At 41.9% G+C, this 20,125-nt stretch overlaps 1 protein-coding gene across 1 annotated transcript in view; it reads right to left on the reverse strand.

The window, feature by feature from the left end:
- LOC133346158 (aryl hydrocarbon receptor-like) overlaps window positions 1–20,125 on the reverse strand; it is a 102,800-nt gene that overhangs the window by 38,679 nt on the left and 43,996 nt on the right. Inside the window, 1 exon segment of the mRNA XM_061557613.1 lies at window positions 3,328–3,413. Within this exon segment, the coding sequence (XP_061413597.1) occupies window positions 3,328–3,413 (86 nt within the window).

The raw sequence follows: 20,125 nt of genomic DNA on the forward strand, positions 1-20,125 counted from the left end.
AGCCAAAACTTTCGTACATTCAAGGTGCCATGAACAACGGCTGAGTTATTCAATAATTTCCTTGAGTTAATTTTCATAGATTTTTTAAATCATAACTGTTGTCAGCAACTCTGATGTGGCAAGTGTTCTCTCCATTAATGAACATTGAGTTCTCGAATACAATTTTCAGAAAACATCTTCAAATGTTACTGTGAATGATCACCTGAGTGAGAGTGCGCATACTTTCCCACTTCCACTACTTTCATTAAACTCGGTGTGGAACTGTCATTACATATATAATTCAGATAACACATTTGATAAGGTTCTTAAATAGCTAGGTCTATATATAGTGTAAAATCTGTACATCAAATACAAAATAAATGTGCATGTTAAGTTTGTAATCGGGAACTACAATAATGTAGTTCTTAATTTTTCGTCCTGATAAAATAATCAATTGATAAACTTACAAATGTTCAGTATACCAAGCTATTAAATTGGCAATATTTAAACACAGTCCAAGTTTCATGCATTGCTGTATTTATATGAAACAAGATGGAACCAGTCATAATATTTACGAATGCTCAAAATTACAGAATGCTGAACTTGAGAAGCTATCTTGGAGTAAACTCAACTGACTCATCAGTGGCACTGCAATGAACAAAGCCAGTGACCACAGTAAGCTATACAACAACTATAAACATTTTTTATTTTATCTTACCATGTAAGGCCCACTGAACTATATAACGTTTTTTCAGAAGCTACCTAGCCACAAATGATAGCCGATTAAATGGCTTATCATATGGAAAGTTATAACAGCAATATACTCCAATAAAGCAATATCCATTTACTTCCATGACGCCAAAACAAATTATCCAGATGATGAACTTAACCTCTATAGAGCTGAAGCCCAAAGCGTCCACTCATTCTCCAATACAACGGCCATCATGTGCCACTCAGTGGCAAGTGATATTACCGAGGCGTGTTACCATGGCCAAGCCCGGTGCACTTTCAAGGCACGGTGGAATGGTAAACGTTCTCTGTTAAGGAGTCCCACAACAAGCCTCGTATGATATGCATTAGCACACATACATTACACACTCAAACAGAGTCCACAGCGGCTTACTCGATGTCGAGAAACTTGACAGCGAGCGGCTTGGAGAGGGATGGTTCTTATCCATAACCCGACAACCCATTGAAGTTATTTCCCCCATGCGCAAAGGCAAGCGGTGTGCTGTCCTGTGTCTGTTATAGCAGCGCTTCAGGCCTTGGGCGATGTAAATACTGTAGCCGCATAATGGAATTCCCCATTTGTTCATTACAGAACACTTGTCAGAGTGGATCACGTCAATGAAGGGCCAGCCTTCCATGGACAGTGCGCAAGGCGTGATGAAGGGACACACACATTTGCCAGCAAAGGATATTTATTTTGCTTGCTCTAGGAGACCTAGGCAAGTAACACGCAGACTTTTGGGGCCCAATTCATGAGGTGTTTTTTGGTTGATTACCAATGTTAACAAGAAATTCCGCAACAGCGACTCTGACTGATTCCTGCAGCAGTTTTATGGCATGCCTTTTCTGTAAAGAATCAGTGGGATCCCTTTCCACACTAAAAACCCAAAGCCAATCAGTGGCTGGGGGAGTGCCGATGGGAATCAGGGTCGTGGTGCTGACATCAATATCTTGCCCCATTGACGGACAGAGCCAACCACTCAGGCCTCGTCCAAATCACAAAGACAAAGATCCCAATATAGCCTTAATAGACTTTCAGGATCAAGTGCTATTAGCGAGTAACACCTATGAAGGCCGGCACGGCAGACGAGGCAGTGGGTGACCAGCAAAACACGCCCGACCGCCTATGTCTCCCTAGTGGCAATGTTTATACATTGCGAAAGGTACTCATTTGAGGTTCAGTCAACCTAGGAGAAACCCAGTTCAGATAATCGTCACTTTCAAATAACAAAAACACACACAAAACAATGTAACTGGTGTTGACAAAACATCTTTACCTGCAAATAAATCAGTTGCCATGACAATACACATCGCAAACATCACTCCCTGCTGTGAAAACTCAGCAGTACCTTCCTGAAAAAAAGAGTCTTCAGCCTCAGTGAGGGTTTCTTGAGTAAACAAGCATAACAATAATTCTACGGTTTTACCACATGTTATTTGGCATGACGTCCAATGTTTTGCTCTTGCAGAAGCTACTAGTACACTTTTTTTACGGTAGTTTTTTTACATTTCATTTCGTCTGAAAAAAACCCTTGAGACAGAACACCTTGCTAACAAGAGTGTCCAGGCTGTCAATTGATATATACATAGCGAACAGGTAATGACATGCATACAAAACATATTGATACTATCATTTACAGAGTAAGTGGAACCGAGTTCATGAAAAAGCTCCCAGCACGTGGAGCGAAACGTCGGACACCATGCCGAACAACACGCTCGGTGCAACCCGAAAACACATTGGAGAGGTACGCTGCACAACCGCGGAAATCTATGCAGCGAGACCCCACTGAGGAACAGAATTAGAGCGCTACTTAAAAACAATGTTGGTGATGATGATGATAATGATGATGTCCAACATCATTCATTTTATACTATTAACTATTTTTATTTTGCCAGGTAAGGCCCACTGAGCTATATTGCGGTTTTCCAGATGATAGCTCAACGAAGCAGCTTATCACGTGGAAATTTATAGCAGCCTAATACTCTAAACGCACGTTGATTCTAAATGTGGAGGAAAAAAACAGAGGACCGGGAAGAAAATCCACGCGACCACAGACAGAACATGCAAACTCAAAATATACAGCAGCAGGCGTCAGGGTCGGGATCGAAGCCACGACCTCACGCATACCAGGCGAGGTAGTCAACATCTCCTAGCCACCGTGATGATGAGAGAAACAGGCAAACTCCAAATATACAGCAGCAGGCGTCAGGGTCGGGATCGAAGCCACGACCTCCTGTATACCAGGCGAGGTAGTCAACATCTCCTAGCCACCGTGATGATGAGAGAGACAGGCAAACTCCAAATATACAGCAGCAGGCGTCAGGGTCGGGATCGAAGCCACGACCTCCTGTATACCAGGCGAGGTAGTCAACATCTCCTAGCCACCGTGATGATGAGAGAGACAGGCAAACTCCAAATATACAGCAGCAGGCGTCAGGGTCGGGATCGAAGCCACGACCTCCTGTATACCAGGCGAGGTAGTCAACATCTCCTAGCCACCGTGATGATGAGAGAGACAGGCAAACTCCAAATATACAGCAGGCACCAGGGTCGGGATCGAAGCCACGACCTCCTGTATATCAGGCAAAGTAGTTATTATCTCGCCACTGTGTACCCACCTGCAAAAGGAGTTCACCCTCGGGTAGGACCATGTCGCTTGTCCCCGAGGCATCCTTGATCCGGTCACCACTGTTGCTTTTCAGGGCTAATTTAAGAGAGAGAGAGAAGCAACGCCACAACAAAAACGCATAATTTAAACGGACGTAAAATAATTTGCCCAGAAAAATATTCACGAGCAGAATTTCCCTTCACAAGTAAATTGACAAATCCGTGCAGAACGTCTCATATACAGACAGACAAGAGAAAGCAGCCAACCTTTAAGTGGACAAAAACTCAATGTCAACATATGACCAGGACTCCCTTGCAACACATTCCTGCGGAGGGAGCTGGTAGGAACGTTGGGTTGCTCGGTCAATGGCCTGCAGGGTCAACGGCGGCGTGGTGTATTCCGCAAATATGCCCGACTGTGAGGGCGGGCACAAGCCGGCGTGAGTAGGTTAAACGTTGAGTTTTATAAGGGCACCACGGGGTGACCAGCCCCTCCCCACCCAGCCCCTCCCTGCACGACGGACGGACGGACACAATAATCCCCTGTGGGCTGGTGTAACCAGGAGGTTCCTACCAGTAAAAAGTGTATATTGAACTGGAATGGCTACTCGCTGGGAATTTATTTTTATTGCACCAGGTGTGCAACGTTCCCCTCCACTTGCTGGAAGTACAACCCGAAAAGGCACGAGAGAGTTTATTGTTCTTTATTTTAGCAAATATGTCGTCTTATCTACACACTGCATCTATGGACGTTATTTATAGCCAGAATATAACACACTATTAGAAAGACCATCTCTTTACAGGTGAATTTTTTAATCGTAAATTCTGCATTTACCTTTCAATGCCACAAACAAAGCTGTTTCAATTATCCTAGAAATCTATTTTTATGAATATTAAACTAATCACCCACTTTCACATCACACAGAAGAGATGCAGCGTTCAATTTTAGAATGGTGTGTTACGTAACATGCTTTTTTATATTTGTTCACGTATTTATTTATTTGCTGATTATAAAGAGAGAATGGGGCGTAAATGCAATGAACTCGCTAAACTAATGGCAAGGTAAAATAGCACATTTTAGTTTCATTTATTAGGTATAGCCCTGTGAGCCATGTGGCTCTTGACTCGGGTGCAAACATGAACAAAGAACATCTTAAAGTGACTACGCTCAACAGAAACATCCAGGAAAAAATCAGTCGATGTGCATGCATTGGGTTCAAGCGGTGAAGCGGTCAAGAGTACACGATGTCTCTGATTCGCCACAGTGGCAAGATGTTATCTCCCTCGCCTGGTATGCAGGAGGTCGTGGGTTTTATCCAGAACCTGACGCCTGTATGCAGGAGGTCGTGGGTTTTATCCAGAACCTGACGCCTGTATATTTTGAGTTTGCATGTTCTCCCCATGGTCGCGTGGATTTTTCTCCGAGTCCTCTGGTTTATCTCTCCACAATTAGAATCAACGTGCGTTTAGAGTATTTGGCTGCGACACATTTCCACACAATGAGCCAATTCGTTGAGCTATATTTTTTGTGGCCAGATCACTTCTGAAAAAGAGCAACACAGCTCAGTCGTAGTTTAATAGGCTGACCTAATGTGATCGCCCATCACTAGTTTGACCTGAAGAATACTGCTCTTCCCTGTGCACAGCGTCGTGGTTGTTATGAAATGCCACATATTTGGCAGAAAGCTTTTGAACTGTCCACGTCTTTTGGGGGCCAGCATGCCAACAGCGGACAGTGTTAGTCACAATGTCCCATCTGTTTACCCGCAATGTGAACTAATGCCCTTACAGTCCCTCAATAAAAAAAAGCAATCAGCCAACACCCTCAGGCTATATTTGCCATAGTATTTCATTATGAGGAATACCTGTCATAAATCATTAGAACAAATAAAGCAATGTGGAAATGTATCTAATTACTAGAAATAAATTCCAGGTCAATATCATCTGTGCATGAAGGCTCAATAGAGACAGGCTCATCCAGGTTAATAATCAACTTCGACAAGGTCGCATAAAATTGCTGCAGCCTCAGACAAATGGAAAGCATGGCGAGAAGCATGCATGTCTTTGCATGTGTAGTGGGTTCAACTGAGTCGCAGACGTATACTTGGAGGCAACACATTTATTTAACTCCAACACAAAGGGGTAATTTCCCCTAACAAAATAAAAACCTATGGTGGTGACCACCAGGCTAACTACACTAGTTACAACGTAACTGCTACTACAGACCGGGACCAACAGCTTGGGTCTGGGTCCACGTGTTGGAGACTCGTTGATCGGAGAACGTAGAGCGTAGACGAAGGTTTCTTCAGGATGAACAACAACGCCGGTCCCTCTGGGGGACCCGGCTTATATTCTCTGCAGCGTGGCCGGCTCCGCCCTTGGCCACGACCACCTTCCAGAATCCTCGAGCAGGATCTGGACCCCGAACCACGTGACCACCCCTAGCCCCCACTTGGGGCCACTTTGTAGACTGAACTGGTCACGTGTCTTCTCGGGACAACCAGAGTGCCATGGCCTTTAGTAACTTCATTCCTACGCCCGGCACTCCCACACCCTGTCCTGTCGGGCTGGCACTGCACGCCAAATGTGGTGCCGTCTAGCGCTATCAATCAGCGCTCACCGGGCTCCTCTAGGTCCGGCACTACACCCACACCATTGTGGTGTCCGCGATGTCAATAGACCGCACGGCGATCGCAACACAAGCAATCGTCTTCAGGTGAAGAAATACAGCAGGTGGACTGCTGAGGCATGAAGAAATATAGCGAGAGAGCTACTGAAGCCAAAGGTTATATACGTTTGAGATGGGTACAACCCAAGGGTAAGTGGGCAGGGCTAGAGATGTAATTTGCAAGTAAATGTAAGATCGCAGAGCTAGGTACACCTATATATTCCCAGTGGTTATGAGAAGACAAAAATCAGCCATTACAGTACTCTTGTAGACAACACGATCGAGTCTGAATCTGAATATGGCATACCTGTCAACCCCTTATCAGTGCCTACCTTATTACAAACCAATTCAGACCTTATTGGTCACCCCGTGCCCTTATAAATATCAACGTTCATTCTATAAAGTACCATCACATTGGAGAAACACGCACAAATAGACAAAAACATGTTTAGCCCGTATTGAAACGGCTGTATGCCGTATGGACCTGAAAACTAAATTTCCCTGTCCAAGAATAGAGGTAAACCGTATGGGTTGACAGATATGGTATGGAATGATCTTACGTGTTGCGTACACTTACAACTATATCATGGTTACGCATATGCGCATGCGTGCTCGCGTTACATGCATCCATAGCCGTCCATCTGTACACATATGCGTCTTTGTTTATGCAAGCGCAGCATGGAGCTGATCGTTTTAACTCAGCGCAAATAAAGAACGCGTTTCTGACGGTAATCTGATTATCATATTTAATCTGCGGCACGTTGGACAAAAAAAACAGCTCACGCTCAAATGTTGTAATTGTATCCAACTTAGAGGAAAACCTCGGTTTTTTTGCTGGACACATCTGTCATAACTTGCTCTCGTTGCTCAGGTAAATCATGAATAGAAATGAAAATCCTACATTTTCCATTCACAAAAATGGTCAATTGTTTTCAAGGGCATAATGCTTATAGGTGTTATATGCATGCAGCCCATGTATAATTACAATCCTTCCATTTTCTCGAAGTATGCAAATAAATGCTTAAACATTCATGAGTTGTCAACAAAGCAGCACAGCAAGGTATCTTAAAATAAGTAAATATAATTAGATAGGAATAGTTTATATATGTTATGGTTACTGCTTTGCCATCGTAAAATGATAACGTATGATTTAGTCTCTTTGGAGAGTATGAAAAGTGAGATAATATACAACGTTCAGCAGATAAATATGTTATAAACCCTACATGTGTTTGCAATTGTTTTCCTGTACATGTCTGCACATTGTTAAAGGCAATGTAATTGTTCATCTGGCTTTTGGAAATTATTCTTTAGGCATCTGAGACCAATTGTCAAGGGTGTGAAATGCGAACATTTGAATGATGCTACAAGGCACGTTGCACCGAATGTACTAGTGCATAGGTCATATATACAGAACTCTCTACACTTGACATCTGTGATGAAGAGCTTCATAGCTCATAGGATCCCTCCAGTCTAAATACAAATTCTGATTCGATACCAATTCATGCAAGTTGGCATAGAGGTTATACTCTTGAGGTATACAAATGGACACAACTTCAGAGTATGTATACATAAGGATATTATTGAAAGCAGTCTGGGATTAAAATATATATTTCAAAATAACTTTGAAGCCACAATCGTCCACTGTTATCAAAGACATTGTGTACCGTTATATGAATGCATCCTATGTATCATTATAATACTCCTATTAAATCTAGATTATAATACTCCTATTTCCAAAAAACAAGGTAGACAAATGCTAAAACATTGCTAAATTGTATAAATAATTACTGTATAAGTTATACATTTAACATGTTTGTATACGTGCCAATGATCCATCTTGATTCTTTGGTTCTTTCGGTTAAGTCACGTCTAAAGATAAAATAATAAATTAAAATAAAAGCATATTACGACGTTTCGATTGCAACACAAGCAATCATCATCAGGCAAAAAAAGAAATAGCAACAAAAATCTAACTAGAAAACTGTAGACAGACATACAGGCAGACAGACATCACAAGGACACACAGAGAGAGGACACATATCGGCACAAAGAGAGGTCGTTTTTTTATCTGCCCCCTCCCTCTCTCCGTCCCTGCCCCCCTCTCTATATTTAAGGGACCGTCACAGAAACGACCCCTCTCTTTGTGCCAAGATGTGTCCTCTCTCTGTGTGTCCTTGTGATGTCTGTCTGCCTGTATGTCTGTCTATAGTTTTCTAGTTAGATTTCTGTTGCTATTTCTTTTTTTGCCTGATGATGATTGCTTGTGTTGCAATCGAAACGTCGTAATATGCTTTTATTTTAATTTATTATTTTATCTTTAGACGTGACTTAACCGAAAGAACCAAAGAATAATTCCTGCAGTCACGAAAGCTCCATAATTAAGATTGATCCATCTTGAGTTTAACCAGACTGGATTTTGTGGGATCCTTTAAAGATCTAGACAGTCTCATCAGTGAGCTCTTCTCGAAAGTGATGCTGCATTGGCTGGGTCATGTAGCCCACATACCAAGCAACTGCATGCCCAAGCAGCTTCTGTTTGGCCGGAGAGAAGGGGCTAAATGGACACGGCTTGGGCTAGAGAACAAAAAAGGGCTGATGTGGTACAAGAGGATGTTAAGCTGAATGGACTTGCGAATGACCGGTTTAAGTGGTGTCAAGATTGGTCTCTGTGGAGGAGGCACGTGAAGGACGCTGCTACTGGGCAGTTGGAGGCAGCCGCCCTCCAACAACAGCGGAGGGCATGTGTGCGACGCTCACAACGAGCAGAGGCCGGGCAGCCAAAACCAATAACACATTGGTCTGTATTGTGACCTCCTGTCAACGAGCCTTCGACACTCCACATGGCCTCAAGGTGCACCACGCCTGGCACAAGCGCCGTAGTGATCGCCCACCACTTATTGGTAAATGGTGTTGTCCTTGTTGTTGCAATTAACACCTTGGGCACCTTTGCAAACAACGGTGTTCCATCTCAAGATATTTTCCAGGCGAACTATTTTAACAAATAACATGAGCACGGGTTGGCTAAATATGGTGCGAAAGAAGTTCAACATATATTTATACATACAAAGCCATGCAGTTCAAATAATGCATTGCCTAAAGAACAGAAGTAATTATTTCATGCATGTGTGGTTTAGCCTCGTGACAATGACCGATATACGCTGTGATAGGACGCTCACGCATGCTTAGCACTGCTAGCGCACTTACACTGCACCCACCGCTGGCTCTTTTATGATTTAAATATGCGGCATCTTTCCATGTTGTGGTTTCAAATGGACTCTTTGTGCACATGTGTAGTGATGTATATTGGGTCACTACGGCGTTTAACGCCAGCTACTGAGAGAATAGTGCAACTGTGCGTGTTAGAGCCTCTCTCTGGCACCAGAGTATGTATGGCATGGAAGAGGGCCCTAGGGGGCATGGTTCTGGTGACAGTCAGGGAGAGGGCAGTTGAGGACATGACATTCTAGGTGAACCCGAGAGGGCATGTGACCAGTTCAGGATAATGAGGGGGGCCAAAAGGTGGCGAGAAGGACACGTGATGTATAGCCCAGAACCTTCTAGTAGGATCTAGAGGGGGGCGTGGCCAAGGGCGGGGCCAGGCCACGCTCAGGGGCATAAAAGGGAGGTCCCGAGAGCCGATCGAGGCTGTCTTCTGGAATCAACCCATCGGTGCTACGTCTCTTCGATCCTCGGTCTTCGGTCTTTACGCTAGGCATCGTGGGTCAGGCAGTGTGTTACTGACTGACCTGGTTATGTAGTTACCCCGTTGTGGTTTAGTTAACCAGTGTACGTTTATGCAGTTACCCTGTTGGGGTGTGAGAATACATGTGTTGCCTCCAAGTTCAAGTGTATGCCTCCGTAGAACCCACTACACATGTATAAACATCAAGATAACTATATCCAGACCACTGCACCTTCAGTCAAATATACAAATTACTGGCAAAATGAATTTCAAAGTAATGTCAGCGCTGAAGTGTAATTCATCGACTACATATATAAGGCTCATTTTATAACAGAAAGTCATGAGCCTATGATATTTTCCTATGAGAAACTAAAATATGTTTAAAGTACATTGCTGAAATAATATCATGATACATTTTGCCTACATTTCAGTTCAAGAAAATTTTACATAAATATACAAACATACATGATGATTATTTTTACAGCCATTTATATAAAGCGAATTACTAATGTTTTTAAACATATTCTTAAAATAAAGAATAAAAGATTGCATTTTCAATATATTTTGGCCTGAATATGATATATTAATTTCACGTATATTGAGAATATTTTGCAAATTTAAACGTATTGTCTATATATTTAACGCGTTAATATGTTTAAAAATTGTATTTAAAGTAAATATATATTTGTTCTGTATGGGAATTAATGCGCCTTTAAATTCACCAAATAAGTAGGCAAGGGAGTATGTCAAATGATGTTTTAAAAGCCTGTGGACTTTCCTGATGACCGTCGCCCAGTTACAAACAAGGTAATCACAGATTTAACTTCACTGAGTCTCATATTCTTGGGTCTTTCGGTAAAGTCACGTAAATAGGTTCAAATAATATAATAATAAAAAAAGAGAAAACTACGACGTTTCGATCGCAACACAAGCGGTCGTCTTCAGGAAAAAGACGACCGTTTTCTGTAATTTTTGATTATTTTCTTTGAACCTATCTACGTGACTTTACCGAAAGACCCAAGAATATGAACTTCTGCAGTCACGAAAGCTTTAAGTCAAGATTCACTGAGTCTCACCAACGAGGAATGTGGCCTGCTGAGCGATTGCTTCACCCGGTAACCTTGTACCATAATCAGGTCGAGTACGACCCACTGGACACCCATCCATGATCCCAGCACCTTCCACCTCCTTCTACTTCTACCCCTCACTGCCTCTTGGTAGTTGGGCAAGAATCGAACCTGCAACGTTCTTGTTCGCCAGCAACCTCGGCCACGGTCTGCCCCTTCTGTGACTGCCGTCTCAGATTCCAAAGCACAGACCATTTTCTGTCCAGCCCTTCACTTTCTCAATACATGACCGAAGTAGGACATTTCAGTTGTTTCCATACCGTGACTTCCAATGGGGAAGTCGTGACTCCTTCTTACTGGCCAATAAAATGTGAGAGTCAACTATGAACAATGGGCGGACAAATCACTTTCACAGCCATCATCACTTCCACTCCTACTTGAGGCCAAGGCATGTGAGACAAAGGTATATTATGAATATAGTATTACAATATTTTATATTTATAATCTAGTTATCTAACAAGAATTAATTATTGTTCTCATCTTACAGTATTACTTACTGAAGCTTGATGACTCGAATTTTAGATGTATTAATTTAAACAAACGACTTCTCACAATTATTCCATTAAAACATTAATTCCATATGCAACAGAAAAAAATCACAATTAAAAATACCTCGTGAGGTACAGTTACATTTAAACGCGATACAAATCCAAATTGCATGTTATCGAGTTGTATCGGGTTTTATTATTTTATTAATATGGGACGTAACAAATATACTGACTGTTCTATCCCTGGACAGTTATATGCTCAATGTAGAGTTCCCAAGCTCAGCCAGTTATTGTACAGTATAACACATACAACATAGCCGTGATTGATGTGCAACTTGCCTTGAAGCCTAGTTTGTATGTGCTCATGATCATGTCATAACCTCGTATTGCATATCAGTCAAAGAGTGAAGAAGCATTTTTCCACTTCTACTACCCAATGTATTATTTGTTCACGATGTGTGGTCTCTGTATGAAGACACATTTAAGAATCTGCACATAAAATCTCAACTTTTGGACAGAACTAGTGAATACATTCTAAAGTCACCAAACCTCCTTCACTTTGTCTATCATCCCTCTGAGGTCAATAAAATGTATACCACATAAATAGGATCTGTGGTAAAAAAAAAAATACACCCTTCATTATATCAATTCTGATCCCTTTAAAAATGTGTCTGAATTCACCCTGCAGAAAATGTCAGGTGCATCACATGTACCATATATAGTACAAGCACGCATATGGAAACAAAGCTCATGCTGTACGAATGTGAATTTGCAATGGATTCATATTCTTAGTTTTTTTCGGTAAAGTCACGTAGGTAAAAAACATTAAAAAGCAAAATAAAATAAAAAATAAAAAATCACGACGTTTCGGAGGCATAATTTTTTATTTTTTATTTTATTTTACTTTTTAATGTTTTTTACCTACGTGACTTTACCGAAAAAACCTAAGAATATGAATCCCTGCAGTCACGAAAGCTTCAAATCTAGAATTAAGGTGCAATGGCTTTGTCATCACTGTGGCACTAGCTGGATAGAATAAATGTTCCATAATACACGAGAGTGTGTGCCAACTAACATGTGGTTGAATTATAGACATTATGGTATTCATTGCAGCTGGTGTGGGGTAACACTGTTATAATTCAGACAGCTAAAGTGTTTTAACTGATTCTTTGCGTGACTGTGGCATCATGTGAAGGAGGCATATGTTACAAGGGTGAAAATGCAGCTTATGTACTGAATACAAGTCGTTTTGAAATTAAACCAAAAACACATTATCCTTTTTTACAGAATGAAGAAGTTGTGAGCAGCAGTTTAGACCACATGGTAAAACATGATCTTAACAATTTAGTCTGTTAGATTTACGCACAGTGCAGTAATTTCACATTTCAGACCACAGGCACTGACCTCCTTTCCTCTGTCTTCTATTTCAAAAGTGCAGGTGCAAGTCAATGTCAATTGAATTTCTGCCATCTGAGACACAGATGTTCTGCATAGACCTAACAGACGAGAGACCCAGGTACGATACAAAGGTTTAAACAGAATAATGCAAACAGCTTTTGTCACTTTGTCCCAGTGAAACTCTTTTTATGAAGCGGCTGCTTCCACAAAATAAATGCTCGGAAAAGGAATTTATCACAAATCGTCTGTCTTTCATTGCTACTGATTCCTTTCCACCTTTATAATTCACATCACAGCTCGAACCGAAATGAACCCCGCACAATTATGGAAGTGCAGTGGCTAAATAGTGCTGCTAAACACAGACTTCTTTTTACACTGTTATGATTACAGCACAGTGACTTGTCAAAACATAACGTGAAACACCAAACTATATCATGCATTTCAGAAATTGCAAGTGGGGGTGGTGACTGCACCGCCAACTAAAACGACACGTGTCCCACCATCAACTGACGTGCATAAGCAATTTGGCACCACCCAGCTACTGGTTGTGCGCATGTACCCACACGTGCACCCACACATGGACCCACACATGCACCCACACGTGCACCCACACATGGACCCACACGTGCACCCACACATTGACCCACACATGAACCCACAGAGGCACCCACACATGAACCCACACATGCACCCACACATGAACCCACACGTGCACCCACACATGGACCCACACATGAACCCACAGAGGCACCCACACATGCACCCACACATGGACCCACACATTAACCCACACATGAACCCACACATGCACCTACACATGCACCCACACATTAACCCACACATGCACCCACACATGAACCCACACATGAACCCACACATTAACCCACACATACACCCACACATGCACCCACACATACACCCGCACATTAACCCACACATACACCCAAACATTAACCCACACATGCACCCACACATTAACCCACACATACACCCACACATGCACCTACACATGCACCCACACATGAACCCACACACGCATCCACACGTTCTTACATGTGTAGTGGCGTAACGCACGGGGTTGTCAAACAGCGGGTGCATTTGAGGGCGAGTAGGTGCAAGCGTCAAGACATGGAGTAGCAGCCAGAGAGTGGCGAGCAATTAGGGAGAGAAGCAGTGATAAAGCGGGCGCATTTGGGGACAGGCAGGTGTGAGCGTGGGAACACGGGGTAGACGCCGGAGAGGCGGAAGATGGAGATGATAAGAGAGAGAGAGAGAGCACGTGCAGGAGGCGCCTCTGAGGTGCCAGCTTAATGGGGGGTAACTGGGAACCCTTAATGAGGAGGGGGATATAAGGGTTTGTGCGGAGCAACACGGGATTGTTGGTTGGAGCTGAAGGAACGAATAGGACAAGAGCCGGGGAGAAGAAGCCTGGGACCTCGCCCTCCACACCTCGTCCTCCCCAGGAGTGTTGTCTGATCCCCTGCTGGGGGCAAGGACGAGGGTGGTGGTGTGAGAGAAGAGTGACAGGCTAACGGAGTATAGAGTGACAGGCGAGCAGAGTCTAGAGAGAGGGAGTTCGGAGCAAGGGTGCGTTGTGTTAGTGTGAGGAGCATCCATAAGGGATGCGATGTAATAAAGTGACACAGGAGAAAAGCTAAAAATGTCCGTGTGAATACACCACTACACATGCACCCACACATGCACCCATACATGTACCCACATATGCACATGCACCCACACGTACTTGCATACATGCACCTACACGTGCTCCCTACACATCAGTCACAGAGTCATTTTAATGGATGTAAGTTGGACCAAGGAGGGTCTGTCTGCCCATATCGGCACCATCTGAAAGGCAGGGCCTACTTGGCCAGTATGCAACCTTCACATACTGTATACAACCACAGCCTGTCAAAGAATGGAATTCCACACACACTTTCATCTAATGGGACATTCAAAAGGAAACTCTCACAAAGTAAAATGAACAGCATCAGGTTTTCCAGCCAGAAGCATCAGCGACTGCCTCTTTATTTTGGGAGCTTGCTTTAACTGTAAAAAATGCCTTTTAACTCATCCCAGGTCTACACATTCACGTGTGAGTGCCACGACTCGTAAACTAGAAAAAGCTAATAAAACAGGCCGAAGTATAGCTGAGGCAGCAGAAATCACAGCTGCAAAGCACCACCTTGAAGACGTGTAATCTGTGTTGTGTTAATATTTGTACAATTACTGTGCAGCAACTTACTAAAGTAACTAACTACTGTATTTAATTCACAAAAAAAAATCTGAAAAATCAGTTATATATATTTTTGTGTTATTCATCCTATTATTATTGGACCAATTTAAACTAAGGGGCTGCATGGTGGAAAGATGATAACTACCTCGTCTGGTATGCAGGAGGTCGTGGGTTTGATCCTGACCCTGACGCCTGCTGTATATTTGGAGTTTGCATGTTCTCCCCGTGGACGCGTGGATATTTCTCCGGGACCTCCAGTTTTTCCCTCCACATTAAGAGCATTTGGCTGCTATGAATTTCTACGTGATAAGCCACTTGTTGAGCTATCATTTGTGGCCAGGTTAATTCTGGAAAAGAGCTAAAAGATCAGCGGGCCTTGATCCGGTAAAATAAAAATACAGGGACTCCTCTACTTACGTACACTCGACTAACGAATTTTCAGAGATACAAAAAACCGATCCGTATGTCCAGTTTCCTGTTCGGACTGAGAGACCTAAGTTCAACCGCCACGCAATAGATGGCGGTGGTGGTATCTACATCTGCAGAACATGAAAAACCAGTGGCATCTACATCTATAGGAGATTATACAACTTTTAAAGCCATTCCCCGTGTTTAGTGTACATGCTATATCAAAAGTTTGGAATCGACAGGAGTAAAGTTTAATGTAAAAAACAAAAATAGCAATTAGAACGGGTGGAAAAGTTCTGCTACCGACTGAAGATATCTCCAAGGTTGCTCTGTTAGATCCGCTTCAGTGGGCCGTTCTCTAACAAAAATTACTGCACTGCCCTGCGAGAGATCCGGAGAGATTATTCATCTTACGATGAAGCCGATAGCACAATCGGGATAGATTTTTGTTTCTCAAAGAAAATGAACAGATCTTCTTGGTTCTTTCGGTAAAGTCACGTAGAAGGGAAGTAATAAAATAATAAAAATAAAACATAATAAAATGATTCTCACGACGTTTCGGCCACAACGCAAGCAGCCGTCTTCAGGTGGAGAACAGGTCTGTCAAGTAGACAGAGTCAAGTAGACAGAGTCTGAATGACAGACCTGTTCTCCACCTGAAGATGGCTGCTTGCGTTGTGGCCGAAACGTCGTGAGAATTATTTTATTATGTTTTATTTTTATTATTTTATTACTTCCCTTCTACGTGACTTTACCGAAAGAACCAAGAAGATGAATCCCTGCAGTCACGAAAGCTTTAAATCGAAAATGAACAGATGTTGATGCAGCGTGGTTAGTGTGAGATTGTTACACCATCTCTGTGCACGGTTCCAGCCTTGGGATGTTTTTTTTCAGTTTTTTTTGGAGGAGTAAGCTGACTCTCCCACTCTGTGCCATGTGCAATGGTTTGTGTGAGAGGCACTCACTCCCCCATGCAATTAACAAAAAACCCAAACGCATTTGTCAGTGTATCATTTGAATAACATTTGTTTCCGATTAAGGATTATCATCTTCAAATTTCTATCTTATGTGATGCCCTGCCACGATCTAAGTAATACTGAGTGTAATGTTATGATGTCTGTGTGAGTGTAACTAACAAGAAAATATCTTCTCTCCGTAGTATACATGACAACACGTTGAGAGAAAAGGGTTTGTGTGTGATAAATTTCACACATTGGCTTATGTAATTAAACTTTCTCTGCAATGTCCCTCCAATGTAGTAAAAAAATGTTGCATATATTTACAGATCTATTCGGTGGGAATCGTAACATTTTCCAACACAAACGGTATTTTCTGCAATGCTCTTAGGCTGTATCAGTAAAGTGGGGATGTATTGGCAAGTTCTATTTGCTATAATGAAAGGGTTGTGCTCACTGCACGATGGACATGGACACTAGAAAAAAGTTGATGATGGTTCTTAAATGAGAAGCAACTATGATAGATTCCGTTCTAAGTGGTTTAGCCATTCAAATGCTTTGTCTGAGAGTTGGTGAATTGCAGACACACCGCCTTCTTCATAAATATTTTATATTATTGATATTCTTATTTTTATTTATATTGTTCATATCAATATTATGCATAATTATATATTTTTTAAATTATCTATTTTATATATTTAAACAATATTAGTTTTATTTAGATTTTTTAAATATATATTTTAAATATTATATTAATATTTTGGGGGAGTGCAAAATCATACGGCCCATGGTCTGGTCTTTCATAGCCACGGTATCCATATCTTCCTAAACTAAAACACATTTATGTTGATTGACGCCAATATTTCCATAAGGTGGAACGATCCTTCACATTTGAATGTGAATTAATCTGCAACACTTATTCATGGAGGTTTGCGGAGCAATTTGTATTTTTTTTTCCATTCAATTAATAAGAACATTATATATAAAAAAGCATAGGGCGTGCACTTTATGCTGCCTACTTTGTGCATGGCATTGCATAACTCCTTGCAGCCCTCCCTGCCAGTCAGCTGTGCATCTAAATCCGATTGGTTGAAACGGAAGGTCAGTGTAGTGGCCACAGCTGATCTGGATTTGTTTTAATCGCTGCGATGAGGATGCAATGCAAGCCACATGGCCTGCCCAGCCGAGCCCCCCTGCTCATCCATTCCTACAGCCAGTGTCTCCATTCCGCAGTTATATTATGTGTCATATGTGCACCTAGATCTATAGATTTTTAGGCCAAATTATACACAACGTCGAATGTGCAAGTCCAGTGTGCCAAAGCAAATATTCCGAAATCACTTTGTCCACATAAAAATATTCGGCATTACTGCCAAGTTTTTTTTACAGTTAAAGCAAGCTCCCAAAATAAAGAGGCAGTCGCTAATGCTTCTGGCTGGAAAACCTGATGCTGTTCATTTTACTTTGTAAGTATTGAGTAAATTAAATAGAAATATGATGTAACCTTAGTGTTGCAATGCTCTTGAAAATTTATATTTAAAAACCTCTCATATGCATTTCGCATTTGTGTGCATTTTTCTCTCTTCATTTTTCAAGAGCTTGATTTTAAACAAAATATAAAAGTCAGTGACAATTTAAAGCACTCTGGAGTGCAAAAAAAATACTTGCTCCCCCATTACTGGCAAAGATCTAAGCCACGAGTTGGTTAAGCACAATTATGTGTCATGGGTTTCCCATGGCCCCCATGGCAATATAGTCGATGTGTATTCACTGGTACTCTGCCATTCTTCCTTGCAGCCCATTGGTTGAAATGTGGCATTGGCGATTTTGAAAATGTATCGTACATCGAATAGTGTAGCATGTATATAAGCTAAACTGAAGAAAAACTCATCTGGCTTGTGACTAAGGAGAAGGCAAAGGTGCAGCTCAACAATATCTTACTTACATCACTGATGGTGAAAGAATTCCCACTAGACGAAGCACTAGAGATTCCCTCTGGATGTTATTTGGCTTCTCTTCCACTCTGGACAGATATCATGGAAGAGGTATGTGTAAGCCTCGGGTTGTCTGATGCATGTTACACATGTCACTGACTCGAGGTGTCACGATAAATAAATAAATAACATTGAACCCTGGCAATATGCTTTGGAATCAAACATTGTCAACAGTCCGACCGACATACACATTTTCTGACCATTTGTGTTGATGAAAATGTTTTGGTAAAGACTACGATATGCCTTATATTCCGACCTACCGTACTTAAATAATTACAATTGTTGATTTTTTTAATGTATTGCCAAAGCTTGACATTGTATTAATCTCGAGGGAAAGTGCAGTCGTGTGCAGCTTTGCTGAAAATCTGTATTTAGAATACAACTAAAAGAACAAACTTTTCAGTATTCGCAAAATTTATTTCATTAAAAGTGAAACTGACTTTTGAGAAAAACATAGCATAATATTTGTACACATCATTTGTTAAAGTTCACTCTGTTTCGCCACATATATTAATCTGGGGTGTTTTGGGGTTTCGTCACGAAAAGTCACACTTACAATAAAGAAGCTAAATAACATTTTCAAACATCAAAAATATATAGATAGCGATAGAAAGCACAAATTGTGTCGTCCTGACCACAGCCTGTGTGCCTGCAACTAACACCACCACCGTGGTGAACGGTCATTACCGTTAAAGACTCTCCGCGCTGTAAATCCTGTTTGTATAAATCCACATGGGCACCAGCTGTTGTGTTTTCGAGCTGACAGCGTTGTTTCTCCCACCAGCACAAGCACTGCCGCTAATGAAGCAACAGCGAGCTTCCGCGTCCTCGTTGGAGGCAGCCGGCGGGACCTTTCTGGAGGCAACACGGCAGCACCGTCTCTTTTGGGAAAGGAAACGTCCCACGCCTCTCCCGGGAGTTGCATCGCTCCGGATTTAGATGGTCCTCGGCTTCCTTTTGCTTTCCCAGAACAGGGTTACCCTCGGTTCTCACCCACGACCACGTGTCCCTTTTCCGCTTTTAGCAGATATTGTTTTTTTTTGTGGCATCCGCGCTCGTTCAAAAAGAGCTCATGGCCAAATTGTTGCTGAGTTCATCAAAGATTGGGGGTCAATCAGAAAGGCGGTTTCCACAGGCATTTCCCAGAAATGGCTGTACAATTCTGTAACGAGGGATATGGTGAACAGTGCACCTCGACCGAGCTCTGGATTAGAGGCACAGACAGCTCTAATTACTCTCTGCCACTACTGACAATCCCCAGGCTTCTGGAGGACATTCTATTAAAGCTCTAATGCTCTTACCAGAAATCTCATTAATGAATTAAAGAAATGTCAGAGACAGACAGAGGGTCAATCTGAGAACTCGGCTTCTTTGCCAGTATTTAAACTTCTGGATATCACATTTTCTGATGGCCGAAAACAACACAAAAGTGCCCGCTGTAAAGAAGATGAATAAGAAAAATCTGTATTTAATATGGTGCCACTTTTTCCATCAGAGGCCAACAGATTAAAATTCTGCGATGTTAAAGAAATTATATGATAAATATATTTCTTTTGTTGAAACACTATAGATACAACGTTTTCAGAAGAGAAAATTGACATTGCACAAAAGCTTGCTCTTATAAGTAATCATTCTCGGCAGCAAAACACGCATTGTACAAAAGTATTCGCTTTGCATAAAAGTTTAATAAGTGCACATGGGGTTTCACAAGCAGCAAATATAACTGATTCTCAAAACCTAACCACCTACCATTTGAAATACAATCATGTTTATTTACAGTGTACATAAACACACACACACAAACTGCTATGTGTGCGTCATCACTAATATTTAAGAAACTGTTGGCTCATTA

This window comes from Lethenteron reissneri, chromosome 23 (assembly GCF_015708825.2).
Source record: "Lethenteron reissneri isolate LAM-NWPU_2019-01 chromosome 23, ASM1570882v1, whole genome shotgun sequence".
Classification (NCBI taxonomy): Eukaryota; Metazoa; Chordata; class Hyperoartia; order Petromyzontiformes; family Petromyzontidae; genus Lethenteron; species Lethenteron reissneri.